At 36.9% G+C, this 14,909-nt stretch overlaps 1 protein-coding gene and 1 non-coding gene across 6 annotated transcripts; both read right to left on the reverse strand.

The window, feature by feature from the left end:
• Window positions 1–7,369: 7,369 nt before the first annotated feature.
• LOC122081020 (putative F-box/FBD/LRR-repeat protein At1g78760) lies at window positions 7,370–11,456 on the reverse strand. Of its 5 annotated transcripts, none has more exons than XM_042647956.1 (5): window positions 11,171–11,456; window positions 9,603–10,565; window positions 9,275–9,439; window positions 8,904–9,187; window positions 7,370–7,759 (listed from the first exon to the last, which is right to left on the reverse strand). In XM_042647956.1, exons 2-4 carry the CDS (start codon window positions 10,512–10,514, stop codon window positions 8,912–8,914), a joined length of 1,353 nt encoding a protein of 450 aa, XP_042503890.1. In that variant the 5' UTR covers window positions 10,515–10,565; window positions 11,171–11,456; the 3' UTR covers window positions 7,370–7,759; window positions 8,904–8,911. The 5 variants fall into 5 exon arrangements, with proteins under 5 accessions (XP_042503890.1, XP_042503892.1, XP_042503889.1 ...); XM_042647958.1 differs by lacking the exon at window positions 7,370–7,759 and adding an exon at window positions 10,938–10,941 and having other exon boundaries at window positions 8,781–9,187; window positions 9,603–10,569; window positions 11,155–11,456; XM_042647955.1 differs by lacking the exon at window positions 7,370–7,759 and having other exon boundaries at window positions 8,781–9,187; window positions 11,165–11,456.
• TRNAQ-CUG lies at window positions 10,801–10,872 on the reverse strand. The gene has a single exon. It is a non-coding gene; the product is annotated as a tRNA-Gln (tRNA).
• Window positions 11,457–14,909: the final 3,453 nt, after the last annotated feature.

Here is a 14,909-nt window from a genome sequence, read left to right on the forward strand (position 1 = left end):
TTTTAAATTTTTTCTTTTTATGCAAAAGTGTATAAAAAATGTTTCTTATCCATTTATGTGCTTTAGCATATCTTCGATATGATACGATACCTTTCGATACGTATTTTAATTTTGACCGATCGATACGGTAATCGATATCAATACTTTAATCCTGTTGTAACTCGACAGCTACTGAGAGGGGATGAATCAGTGAGTCCAATTTCGATCCCCCAAATTTGTCCGATATTTGATAAGGTAAACCCTGATGTACTTGTCCTTGTTCGCACACAATCGTATGTACACTCAGCCTCTCATAAGCACTTCCAAGCTCTCATTCCGTATTTAATGCACTTCAATGTGTATAATGCAAACAACAAGCACACCCACAACATAAGGTTTTTACGAGGTTCAACAATTTCCCTACGTCCATGGATTAGTGCTTGTAAAGGTTTTGTACCTACTCAATACACTACGTTTGACTGCACTTATGATCAGGAGTACTTACATTAATTTTCTTAAGCCGAAGTTGAGATGGCACTCGTAATGTTGATACAATATGTAACACCCACTGCAGCCCACTCCCAATGCTTAGCACCCACTAAGCACTCAATATGAGAATACGATAAATTGAGGCTTATATCAATACCCTACAATCAAGCCTTGACCTAGCATGTACGTCCACCACTAGCTCACATACATACAGTTCATCCACAACTAACCTAGCATATATACATATCATCATACATGTATATAATGTAAATCCAAAGTTAGAGAATCTCATAACCAGTTGCTTGTGATGATTGGAAACTTGCACTGACAAATTAAGTGCTCACACCTTCTCTCCCCTTGTTTTCTTGCTCTTCAAAGCAACAATAAGCAAATTTTCGCTTGTTTTATTCTCTTCCTCTTTGGCTTTGAGTCAATACATCATTAATACACCTCAACCACCTCTTCTACCTTCTTTAATGGACTAAGAACAACTATCTTTAAGCACTCATGTTCATTCAAGACCAAACAAAGGGAAAGCTTCTCTTGCCAAAATTGTAATCTTCTCTCACTCAAAAGTATTTTTTTTCCTTGCTTCCATGAGGTAGAGCATGAAAAAACGAAGAGGCAACAACTTGGATGGGGTCATTTGGACTTAGGATTAGAAAGCTATGGCCCTTTGAAGTTGGGCTGACCAAGAGTCTAAAAAAGGAATCTTTGGAACTAGGCATGGGTTACTCTGACGGTGTGTGCAACAGAGGCACAAATTTGGCCTTAGATCTCATAAAAAAAGATCTTTGAATCTGAGCCATCAGATATAGATAACGATCAATGAACCATGGCCATTTGATGAGAATATTGATGACGTCAGTGTGACACAAGCCATCAATGCCAAGCACATTGTCGTGTTTTGATTGGCTTGTGCAGCGCCTTTTCCAAAAGGCTATCGGTTGGCTCTCTAAAAGCTGAAACGGCTCAAAGCCGTAGGATCATAATCGATTAGATCTGATTCGAATTAGATCTCTTGAGCTCGTTAAGATGGGGATCTATATAAGAATGCACATGCACACACACCATACTCGATCAAGACTGGATCTGGTGAAGCGCCACACCATAATGTCTGATGCACTTCACTAATGAAGGCCTTCACGTAGGAATCTAATCTGCAGCCCTTGGATCTGAATAAGTCCTACATGGCGCAATCTAGACCTTCAATGAAGGATCAACTGACTCTTCTAAATTGTAGCTAAGCCCCTGCTACCACAAACTTTAATGCCAAAGACCCCCGGCAACCCAGACCTTCAAAATCTTGAAATTACACAAAAAACATTCGATTTCAAGAATAATTTTCAAAAGGTTGCCTAACACTGAGAGCAAACTGAGTATATTGGATCAGATTTTTTCGGATCGATCCCACAGAAACCTTCATAACTTTTTCATAAAATTCCGATTGAACTTAAATGAAAAGCGTTGAAACCAAAACTCAACACTCTACAACTTTCTAGAAGACCCGATCGTCCGACTCAGCCATACAAAATGACCATAATGCCCCTAAATCTTTTTGATGTCGCAACTTCCTCATACGGAATTGAAATGCGATGAAATCAAAAGCATTGGAAAGATTGGATTTTTTTTTTCGTATCATTACATGGAGAAATTTTCTTCTAAAAAATTCATCTTCAATGCTAAAATTGCCCTCGACTGCCACAAAATCAATCTTTTGAACGCGAATACGTAACTTCTTCATACGATATCGAAAGCGATGAAATCAGAAGCGTTGGACTTGATAAATTACAATCTAATTTTTTCATGAAGAAACCGTCATCAAAAAAACTCATTTTCACTGTTGAAAATGCCCCCAAGTGTGATTAGGCTAAATTTGCCAATTTTTGACCTAAAAACCCGCACCACCTACCATGGATGCATCAATCCACTTCATGCACACCATGTGACTCTGTTATCTCATCGGAAACATCAAACGTTGCCACGCCACCATATTCGGCCACGTCACCCATATTGGCCACATAATCACCACCACGTGGCCGAGGTTACCAACAAGGACAACCATAAAACTATAAATCCTTGACTCTAGGTGAAATAAAGAGTAATATCAATAGTACTGAAAAATAATAAAAAATAAAATAAATATCAGTAGTTTGAAAGATATACTGAAAGATCAGAGAATAAAGTTAGAAGAAGATTCAAGGAGTAATCACTAGTCCACCTTTCATTTCTCAATGCCAGAGCCTTGTAGCTAGTGTAGATCTTTCTAGAGAAATCACATGAGAAAAACACATGCCAAAGTAGATTTTGACTCTCTTTTACAAAAATAACAAGTATCACTTGGAGAGTTAACTCTAGTTGGAATCCTGTTATTCAGGATTCTCCGTAAATGCATTTTGAACTTAGGATATACTAAGTTCCACAAAAACTTACACCATTTACTTAGTAGCATTATTATAATCTTGTATTCGATAATAGCCTAGTTCTTTAACTAAATAAGAAGTTTCATATGTGGTGAATAAGGCACCAGATGTAAGAGATGTAAGAGGACAAAACCATTGATCAACCGTCTGGTTTATGGAAAGAGGAATTTTAGAAATAGAGGAAATTACATTCACCTCCATTGACCTTTGGCTTAATTACCACACCCCCCAATCTTTTTACAAAATATCACTCCCCTCACTTGGCATTTAAAGGTTCTGTCAACCCTTTGTCTATTACATGTCATTTTTACACCCTTTTTCCCTCCTCTTCCCTCTATTTTGGATTCTACCATCACGCAGAGAATCTGAGAAGCACCGAATTAGAGAAACGGAGAAGAAGAAGAAGAAGAAAGAGTTCATTCAATAGCTTCCCCTTCTGCAACTCATTGGCTTTGTGTGAATTACAATTTCATAGACACATGTAATCTAAGAAGTACTAAGTAGACACAAATTATAATTTCTTAATAGAACAAATGAATCAAAGAACCAAATGAACCAAAACTGATATTCGGATATGCTGTAAACACACATATGAAGTAAAAGAAAACATATCAAAGTTCAAAGAGAACATATTTTGTAAACACAAAAGTGCAGTCATATACGTAGTCAAGAAGATAGCCAATACTGGCGATATGAGCAGAGCGAGCGTTTGCAACTGCATGATGGTGAGCTTCCCTTCGACTGAGAGAAGTTGTGACTGAAGCAAGCGTTTCAGAACCAAATAGATGATGATGAACCCCTCAACTACGAAGCAAGGGTTTCAAAACCACTAAACTATCAGAGCTTTACAAGAGAGAGATGAGCGTCACCAGAAAACCCTCGAGGTGAGGTTGAGCTTTACCGATAGAGAATTTTCTTCTTCTCCATGCAATGGAAGATGATGAGGTCTTTTAAGGGTCTAAAGGGTATTCTGGGTATTTTATATCATGTAATGGTGACTTAGGTATAATATAACATAATTTAATGCTGATGTCATAACTTAATAGTGATTTTTGACAGAAGGGGTACGTTCGATTGAATCTTTAAATGTCAGAGGAGGGGAGTCATGTATTTTAAAAAGTAGGGGGGGAGTGGTATTAAGCCAAAGTTCAGGAGAGGGGAGTATAAATTCCTCTTGAAAAATATAGGAATAGCTTAGTCAAGGGGAAAATATTAGAAAATGAGCTCCAAATTCCAACTTTTTTTAATGATATGATCACTTACCAAGGAAAAGTGTGGATTCATATTTAAAAAATATAAGGGAATAAAAATATCTTGCAAATGAGGAAGCCAAGGGTCAGACCAAATATTAGTAGGACAACCATCCCCTATTCCAAGGGAGACTATTTTCTTAAAAAAGAAAAAAGAAAAAAAAAAAGAGTAGATACTCGCAATACTTTTCCAAGTCCATGAACTTATCTTCAAGAGATAACAAAGTTATCCAATAAATACACATTGAGAAAGTATTTAGCTTTAATAATAGAGGACTAAGAAAATATTGGAATTAGTAAGAAGTCTCCATCAAAGCTTAATAAAAAATGGTTGCATTATGAAGGGAAGAAGTTCTCAACTCCAGGTTTTCCATACACTTATGGGTACAAATCCTCTATTAAGAACTGTGATTAGTTTTCTTTTTTCCACCATTAGGGAACTAACCAAAACTTAGAGCTAATGGAATCTAATTTCGAACTAGTTTTTAATGGAATTGAAATAAGACATAAGATATGACAATATTGAAGACTACATTGATTGAATTAAAATTGAATGCCCAATATGAATCAACACACTAGCGTTCCACATGGATAATCTCTTTGCCACTCTATTTACAACAGAAGTCAGACCTAAAACTTTAGAACAAAGATGAAATAAATTAGTACCCAAATAGTTTCTCTACATATCTAATACGTTATTTCCTTTCAGTTCCATTTGCTTGCAAGGGAAATTAAAAAGAAAAGAAGTGACATTATCAAACCTAAATATATATATATATATATATATAATGTAATAATGACTCCACATGGTTATATTACTAACTCCAAATCATTCCATATATGGTTATAGAAATTCACTATACTCCTTTGGATTTGAATAGTAAAATTAATAAAAATTATGATTGCATCTAAAAAGTATCATTACTTAATGTGGTAAAAATTTAAGTAGTTTATACAATCATGTTGGTATTGATCTTTGTAACTCTTACTACCTATCATTAATGGATTATCAGGCATCACCTTCTGCGGGTCATCCAATATTAATTTGTAACGGCTTATTCGATTCTAATACTTATGATGAGAATAAATTGTTATGTTTATGTTGAATTCTTAATTTACTTTAATGGATTTGAATTATGGATGTATAGGAAACCACTTGGTACCAAAAGTCAGAAGCATCATGCAAGGATTGTCCAAGGCGTTAAAAAAGGGAGTTGAAAAGAAGATGCTTAGATTAATACTGTTGATTGTAACTTGGTTGAATCAGGGCAATCAGAAGGGCTGAACATGAGATTTATTTAAAGATTTACTATTTTTATTTCCTTTTTGAGAAAGATGTAAATATTATTTTTAGTCTTTTGAACTTGTATCGGTAGATACTACGGCAGCAAATAAGGCTACTAAGTTTAAGTTAACAATAAAACTTTTGTTTTTTTTTTTTTAAAACAAAGTTAACAACTAAACTAACTACTAATGTATTTACCCAAAAAAAAAAAAATGTACTAGGCTTTCTTTTTTCGTAATATATAAGATTTTATTTTTTCATTAAAATTTTTTTCCTATTAAGTTTAAAATTTGTGCGCATATTTTAGCTTCATTTTGAATTCAGCATGTGTCTCATAGTGACTTACTGATCAAATGACTTGAAAAAACTTCTTAAAAGTCATTTGTGTTGGGTTGTATATGTCTTGTTTTATGTGGATCCATATAACTATAATTAGGTTTGCATTTGTAATTGGGTCAGATTTATATATGTTACATGTTCAAGGATATAATTGTAATTATGCGGAGATAAGTGTTTTGGGGCTTTTAATATATTGTTTATGTGAAAAACCTTGAATACAAACAAAGAAAATGATCACTTTCTGAGGTGGAGAGTGGTGTAGAGTGTTTTTCAAGTATATTAGAAAATCTTTGGTTCTCTCAGGTGGATGTGAGCATTCTTGTCGAACCACATTAATTTCTCATATTATATGTGATTATCTGCTTGGTTTCTTCTATGGTTACGCATTTATCCCCAATAGTGGTATCAGAGCGAGGTTTGACAGATCATTGCTGGGTATGGAGGGAGATATGAGGAATAGATAGTGTGCAAGGATTCAATATGAAGATGGAAAACAAGAGAATCGATGAATTTTATTGTTGATGAACGTTATGATTTGAATGAAGACTGATCAAGCTTTGATTGTAGTTTTTTCAGTTTTTCATCTTGTTTTGTTTTTATTGGCTTGAGTTCGCTTTGCAAGTTCTTCAAACCGATTGAAAGAGTTAAGAGAAGAGAGAAAGAGAAGGTCATAGTCAATTGCATCATTGGTAATTAAAAAAAAAAAGGGTAGAGAAGGAAAAATTGAAGCTACATGCCTATAGGGTTTTTTTTTTTTTTTTTTTTTTTGTTTTTTTTGTTTTTTTTTGTTTTTTTTTGTTTTTTTTTGAACAAAAATGTAAAGTGGGTGAGAGACGATATTATATGGATTTCGTTTTGTCCAAAAATTCTGATTTTGTACAGAGGGTGTGATACAGAGGTTAGGTGTTCATAAGGTTTTTCGATGTTCTAGACATAATGGAATTGATGGATCTGACAAATTCCGCTTCATTGGTATAGTTTGTACAAATTCATGCAAGATCAATGGTAATCAAGTTTGTTGAGGTTAATGGTAGACATAGATGGCACAAGTCGGGTAAATCGAATGGATGAATAGTTTTACAAATTTGCAGGGAGTGTAGAAATAAGTGGAGTTACTGTTGGAACTTGGGCAAAAGATATAGATGGACAATAGATATTGAAAGTGTTTTAGGCGACGAACAAGTGCAAGTCTAAAAAAAGCAAGTGCCTTTCGTTTTGGATTTGGTGAGTGACATTGATCTCTCAGAGCGGGTTGTAGCGGTAGGAGAGGTGGAGTCACATCATATCGTACAATGACACTGAGTTGTAATAGGGACCTCGGATGAGGGCGTGTCATGCCGATTGGGCTATGGTGGACAAGCAAGAATATCCCAGGTGAAGGTGTGGGCCATGTTGGTTTGGTGGATATGGTGGATAGACAAGGACAACCTGGGCAGGGGTGTGGGTCATGCCAATTGGGTATCATGGATAGGCCGAGGCAATAGTGGAATTTACAGAATTGACATAAGCACTGATCTTCTTCAAGGTGGTTTGGTTTGCCAAATCCAAACCAAGGTAGAGATTGTTGGGGTTGGATATGTCCTGTATACTATGAGGCCATTTACTAATATAATTGAACTTGTATTTGCAATTGGAATTGGTTTAGATCCATTACATGTATGAGAGGCATAATTGTGATTATGTAGGAGACAATTTCAAGCTCCCACATGGAGGTGGTGATTTTTAGAGTTCCACTTGGATGACGGAAGTAATAATTCCACATCGAAAGTGGATAGCCCAACGTGAGGACTTATAGATCCTTGGGCACCATCTCCTTAATCATTGTGACTTTGAAGAAGGACTACTCATGGATGTCCAGTCGTCAGTCTTCATTTTCATCTCGAGTCCTCAAATCAAAAGTGAGAAATGCCGACTTTGCCTCAGAATGCCAATCCAATAAAACAACTTTGGTTTTAACTGGACTAGATCGTGTGTGTAGCTCCGTATTACCTAACCTGAAAAGTTGAAATCGATGACATTTATGTTTGAGAAGCAGAGCCGCAGAAGCAGTATCATATCACAAGGGGCAAAATATCAAAGATTGCAATTAACCTTTAATTCTGAGCCAACATTTATGGAAAACCATGACATGAAATTGAATGTAGGGGTAGAATCTTTAGGCTAGACAACTGAATTCATTTTATTCTTCAACATAAATGAAGTTAATTGAGAAGATCGCATATAATAAGTATTATCCCAAATTACTTACATCTCTCTGAACTTCTAGTAGATGCAGGGTGGTTGTAGGAGGATGATCCCAAGCACAAACCGCATCACATATATTATGATTTCAACAAAGCAGTGCCAACAAATCACTAGACTAGCTTTTATAATAGTCTATCTGGGATACTGGATACCTTATATAAAAAGAGACCAACCATACAAGTATTGCAACTGCAGAGTTGTAGATCCTGAACATCCATTGGAGTCTCATTGCAGAGTAATCAATCTGAAATTTCAGTTACAAAGTAACTTGCTACAAAATGTGAACCGATTAGTTCATCTTACACCCTGAACTTGCAAGCAATCACCAAATCCAGATGACAGAATTATCGATCACCAGACGATACTTGATGCTAAAAATCATAGCCAGTGGTCACACAAAAAAAAAAAAAAAAAAAAAAAAAGTGCTCTCAACTTACAAAATATTCCTATTTCCGATAGCCAAAAGAAACTGAAAATTATGTTTGACTTCTATGAACATTTTGTATTGGGTCGACATTAAGAATCCAAGATGACCATAGGTTCCAGCATTGAATGGTTACAGAATAATATGAATATCTAGAATTCTCCCTCCAACATTTCAAATGCATTCAAACATTTAATCAGTACATTAGCATGCTTTCAGCTTCCAATACTAACTAAAAGCCTGCTTTTCAATTGGTCAGATGGAAGGAACATTAACAAAATTAGAATCAGCCCAAAATTGAGCATGAAACATCATCAGAAAAACCATACAGAGCTGTAGGCATGTAGTAAACTTGAATCTAAATGAAGAGCCTTTTCACATGAAAGTATCATAAGACACATTCAAAACTCCAAGCATTATAAAAGAATATTTCCAATCACAAGTTCAATAACAAGTTCTATAGAATGTACCAAAATTTCTAAGAGAACATAATAACACTACTTGTTGAGGCACTTGGATACATCTGTATCTCCTGGCTTATCTTCATTCTCAGCTCAGAGTTTTTCAATAACTGCTTGGAGGGCACTATAGTCATCCTCTCAAGGACTGTTGCATTCTCAAGCAAACACTTAACTAGCACAAGTTCATCCTTGGTTCCCCCAAAGCCTGTTATCTTGATATCCTTGAGGTGATTAATAACACATGCAAAAGGTGCATTTTGCGGTTCAGAATCCTCTTCCCTGTTGGACCAGCGCTGGGAAGCAATGGGAGCAATATTATAATCATGAATAGGAGTTCTAATGTTATTTCTCACATGTATTATCAGGAATGAAGAACTCACCAGACGAACAATGTCTATAGTAAGGAACTCTAGGTCCGGTGCACTGTTGAGAAAACGAGTTATTAGTCGAATATTGTCACTTGTAACAGCAACTGCCAACTTCAAATGGTTTAGATGGAAGAATTTAGGAAATGATCCTAATATATTGGAAGCCGCAGAGAGAAGCTGCAGAGCATAAGAATGATACAGTGATCATCATTAAGGAATCAAAGTAAAACAACTTTGCAGAAATAATAATACCAGTTTTAAAGTAGATAAAGAAGTTGATATAGGAATTTTTCAAGGAAGCTCTCAAATCACAGGTGTTAGCAAGAAGAGAGATGGTTACCTGAGCTCTCTGTGAAGATACCATTAGAACTTTTGCGTTAGAAAGATCTCTGAGAAAATTAATCACACGACGGCAACATATTTGGTTTCTGTCATCCCATTCATTGTTCAAGTATATAGCTGCATCAACTAGTGATGTTGCCTTCTCTAAACAAATGTTTTGGCCCTTATAGTTTATGTATTTAATTGACAATAGCCTTGGTGCACAAATCTTAATTTCATGGTCAAATGAAGCACTACACAATACCACATCCCTTGGAAGACCATCTATAGTCAATCTCTCAATGGATAGAGATGAAATGTGAAGAACTGAAAGATCCCGAACTGCACAATCTTCAAGAATAACTTCCTTAAGCACCGGACAGTTAGAGAAGAGTTTCCGGGTCAGATTGTTGTCTGAAAATGTAACAGAAATAAGATGCAGGGTATTGAGGAAAGGCAAATGTATGGAAGGAGGAAGGTTGAGGATAGACTCATACAAGTTCAACTTCAAAACCCTTAAGGATTTGCACCTAAAAAGGCAAATCGGAAGCTCAAAAAGGCAAATGGGAAGTGCAAAATGCTCTCTCGGATAATAGTAGACGCTGAGCTCCTGAACATTGTGGCTCACTGCAGTAGAAATCCATGTATAGGCATGAGACGTATCACAATAGTAATCACTGAATCTGAGGCAAAATTTCTGTATCCCCCAACCGTTTCGGCGAAGCAGCACTGAGTCCACAAATTTAACAAATTTGGTCTTTGGAGAGAATACAAATCCATCAAAATATAGACTTGGGACAGAAGCCCAAAGGTATCTCCACCTACTTGATAAAAAACTGGTTCTTATAACATCTTTAATTGGAAGGAAGGAAAGGATGTGATGAATAACAGAGTCCGGTAAATCGCTAATTCGATCATAACACTCACTCATTTGCAATGCTGCTTCTATGGATTTGTTAGTTTCTTTCAAACAGATGAAGACCTGATCAAACAAGCACATGAAATTCAGTTCCTGGTAAGCACATCAATCAATAAGAGATAGCTGAAAGGCTCAAAGCAGGAAATAAAAATGAACAAGAAAGAAAATCAAGCTAAGCCCACAATAAGACACAATACAAATCGGGAGATTTTCTTACAATACCAATGAAAGGAAACATTGGTTTTCATTTCCTTTTGTTGCAAAATGGATGAAACGCAGGGCGGAACATAAAAAAATTAGGTTCCACCGAGATTTGAACTCGGGTTACTGGATTCAGAGTCCAATGTCCTAACCGCTAGACCATGGAACCACTTGCTTTGTATTCTAAATTTTTTATATTAAATATATAAACAATTGAGAAGTTTATCCTATTCTACCTCTCAAATCTCTGAGACCAGAATCATCTGCGATTTCCAACTTCAAAACGCTCAATTTCATATCATCAGGGAAAAATAATTACAATAATAATAACGAAACCCAACAAATTGATAGGATCAGATGAAATTTGAAAAATCAATCTCTGTAGTTCTAAGCGATGAATCAGATTATATAGATCGAGAAAGGGGGAAAGCTTAAAATTCAATGAAAAGACGAACATGAACCTGAACCTGATTGATGTTTCTTCAATTGGAAGCTGAAAGGAAAGTGAGAGTCGAGCGACCAATCCGGCAACCAAAAGCTTCGTAAGTTTCTCACAGCTTATTTACATAATTAAATTTGATTTTGTTTCTTCGGAGGGGTTGCTCTTTGAAACGATAAAGCCAAAAGCAAGAGAGGAACAAAGATATTATTAATTGACTTAAACCAAAAAGGGAAAAAAAAATTTGATGCCAACGGTGGACGCCATGAGCTGTAACCCTGTAACGCAACAATGCTTTTTTTTTTTTTTTTTTGCGGCATGGAGGTGGAAGCCAATGACGGCCTCCGATGTGGATTTTAGTATGAATTATGAGAACCACATCCTCTCAAGTGCAGTAGTGCACGGTCGGCTGGCAGGATGTTAATCGGTTTAATGGGTCGGTCTTAGTGGGGCCTTGTATTGTGGGAACTGTTTATTTGAGAAATGAGTCAGGTTACAATCGGTCTCGATTAGGTTTTGGGTTTTACCTGGGCTTCTAGTAATAAGCTATTCAATTTCATAAATTTTAGAAAAATTTACATCCACCTCTTCCTCATGTTTGCCTTTATTATGTCATCCCCTCTCGAATTTCATTTATGATATTTAAACTTAAAAATCTAACACTGTGAGGATTTTTTGAGAGTCAATCTGTTAAGTGGATATATTTTTCATTGAATAACCATTTTCCCCTTATTGGGTTCAACAGACTAACATTTGAAACACAACTCTTAGACGATTGTTTCTCTGAACTAGCATCATGGTGTTATTGTTTCTTCTTAGATCTCAAGCGACCTATCTACATCTTGTCATCTCATTCTTCCACTGATCCCTTTGTTAATGGAAAATACAAAAAAGTATTAGTTAATTGAGGACTAATACTTTTTTGGTAGTTCTCTTTGTCATCCACATCCTCCCATTCTTGCTTCAGTCCACTATGGAGAGACCCATTCAATGACTTGGTTTTCTTCTATAGCTTTCCTCTCTTCTCTTTCTCAATCAGCCATGGCTCTCATTGTAGGATACCTCGCCACAACAACTTATCAAAGGCTTCACGGCCATTCTATACCCATTTGTATCATCCTTCCAACGACTTTTTGACAACCTCAATGGTACTTTCTCTCTTGGGTTCCTCCGAACTGGAACTTTCCAACTGAATCTGGCTATCGTTCATGTCCCTTCTTTCGAACCTGTTTGGCACGCCAATCCAAATCCTATTCTAGTTAAGGAGACTAGAAACTTTTCACCTCCTTCTAGAATTAACCTATTCTCTTATCTATGTACAAATAGTGTCTAGACTGTCACACTCCAATTCCAGTAGACTGAACTTACCATTAGGAATATCGACGGTGTGAGTAAGACATATACCTATCTTATAAACCTATTAGGATCTCTGATAGCAGTACCTTAACATATTCACAATCTCGCATCACAAACCCACATAAGCAGCGAAATCAGAGTATAGTAGCGGAATCATAAATAAAATGGGGAAACGTCTAATGGTAATATAATAGCAATAACCGAGTTATTTTATTACATTCATCCATGACATATAATATAATCTAAAAAAAAAAATACAATCCACAGTTATACTAAAAAGTATCAAAGTATGATGTACAATCTCACGGTGCGGGGTAGGCACAGTGGTCATAAGCACAGTCCTGATCATCCTCATTCGTTTATGGCATCCACCAGCTGCTCACACCATACTCTGACCCAGAAGATACTGGCTCACCTGCCATCAGCACCATAGTACTTGCATCATCGTCTAAAAAAAAGGTGTATGCGTGGGGTGAGCTTTCCAACACACTCAGTGAGGGGTGGGGTCAAGAACATCCAAGCAAGACAATAGTAGTAATAATTTTTAATGCATAATTGCGAAAATTAAACGCATAGTCCATGATGCTCGTGATGCAATTCATTTATTTATTATCTACCTAACAATACAAACTAAGTCTGGTAAATGCTACTACGACGCATTAGGCTGTATCTTTCGTCTAGGAACCGCCATCGACTACGCAAAGATACAAACCCTAGCCATGAATAGAAGCCTACCGATCCCCATGGGTCACTCGACAAACCTCTGATAACCCCCTCCTAGTAGTCACAACATCGGTACATCATCGGCCACGTCAGACAGGTTCCCACCTCCGACAACAATCACATCATACCCTAGGTGTGGCATTCCAAAAAGGCACATCGAACATACCACAATGGGTTATCCAACACCTCAACCCCAGTTGGCAAGGGTTCATAGCATATGGAGTGATACCTAACCACATATATGCTACATGCTTTCATAGTGATATAGTTAGTAATAATTACACGATACCGGCAAGACCTCAGCCACAAGGTGTAATCCATCTCCAAATACAGTCCTGGGTATATGATACCAGCGAGACTTTGGCCACAAAATGAAACCCGAGATCGTTTACCTAATTTAGCATACATATCACAGTTGAGTATGGACTACATGACATCATTACCAATCATCGGTCACGAAGTGCATCCATTTCCAAACGTAATCCCAGGGCACACGATACCAGTGAGACCTTGGCCACAAAGTGTAATCCGTGACTACAACTAACTCTAATGCACATAATCAATGCATGAATGCAATATACATACGGCAATCACAGCAACGGTACCACTTCGGTCACGTCGAATTCCGTCTCACACACAACTAAATACATGACGATGACGATATCGATACCACCTCAGGCACACCAGATCCCGTCAAACAATTCCATAACAATTCATATCAATATTGTAAAATGACAAATGTAACATATGACATATCATCATTGTATTTGAGCAATTACTATTACACATGTAATTCTAAGCATGTGAGCAATTTAATAATAATAAACACTCCAAAATAAACACAGTTCATCCCTCACCTGGTTTATGTTTGAGTGTGTTAGGGTTCAAGTACGGCCATAGATCGACCAACTCAATTTTGATTTTGGGATTCGTATGCGTCACTGTCCTAGACACAAAGAAAATCGAACATCAATACATGTCAGGAATATCAAGAGGGACCCACTTGGGTCACCCCAAAAAGGTACAGTTAGGGTTTCCCAGTGACAGTAATGTCATCAGAAACACCCACTGAAAATAGGATATTTCCACTGGAAATATCACTGCTATTTCCGATGGTGCTGATAGAGAGCTCACAAGCCTCTATGATCCATCGAAAATATGCCATCGGAAGCAGACCCAGTGGATACGGTGGGTTATTTCAGGTGGTGGTTTAGAATAATCCACTCATTTTGGGGCTTTTAGGCTCGGGCCCGATTGTCAAGATTTGTTTCGTGGAGTTTGTAGGGGATGTTCCTAGCATCATTCTAAGCCAATAAAATCTCGATTCCACTAACCGTTTGGGGGATATGTCGATTGAATGATCGATACCCTAGTTGGTCATTTGGTAATACTTGTTGCCAGAGCTCACCGGGCTTGGTCAGAGCTCAGCAACACTAAGAGGGTAGAACATGCATTCTACGACCTCAATATGATTTGTACACTAAGATTCCATCCATACCTAGCTTTGTCTAGGTCAAAATGAAGAGAGAGAGAGTGGTATTGGAGGTTATACTTACCTCTGGCAGTGATTTCGGTGACTAGGCGACAACAGGCACCAAGGTAAGACCCCTTCCCCTTTTTCTCTTCTTCTTTTTCCTTCCTCTCATCTCTTACATTTGGGAAAAGAAGAAATGAGGAAATGAATTCCT

The sequence above is a fragment of the Macadamia integrifolia genome, chromosome 6 (assembly GCF_013358625.1).
Source record: "Macadamia integrifolia cultivar HAES 741 chromosome 6, SCU_Mint_v3, whole genome shotgun sequence".
Lineage (NCBI taxonomy): Eukaryota > Viridiplantae > Streptophyta > Magnoliopsida > Proteales > Proteaceae > Macadamia > Macadamia integrifolia.

Coding starts and splice junctions, on each gene's coding strand:
- LOC122081020 (XM_042647956.1), bottom strand. CDS start 10,514: ATGAGTGAGTGTTATGATCGAATTAGCGATTTACCGGACTCTGTTATT. Junction 9,440..9,602: donor TATCTTCACAGAGAGCTCAG/GTAACCATCTCT, acceptor TATGCTCTGCAG/CTTCTCTCTGCGGCTTCCAA. Junction 9,188..9,274: donor CTATAGACATTGTTCGTCTG/GTGAGTTCTTCA, acceptor ATTGCTTCCCAG/CGCTGGTCCAACAGGGAAGA.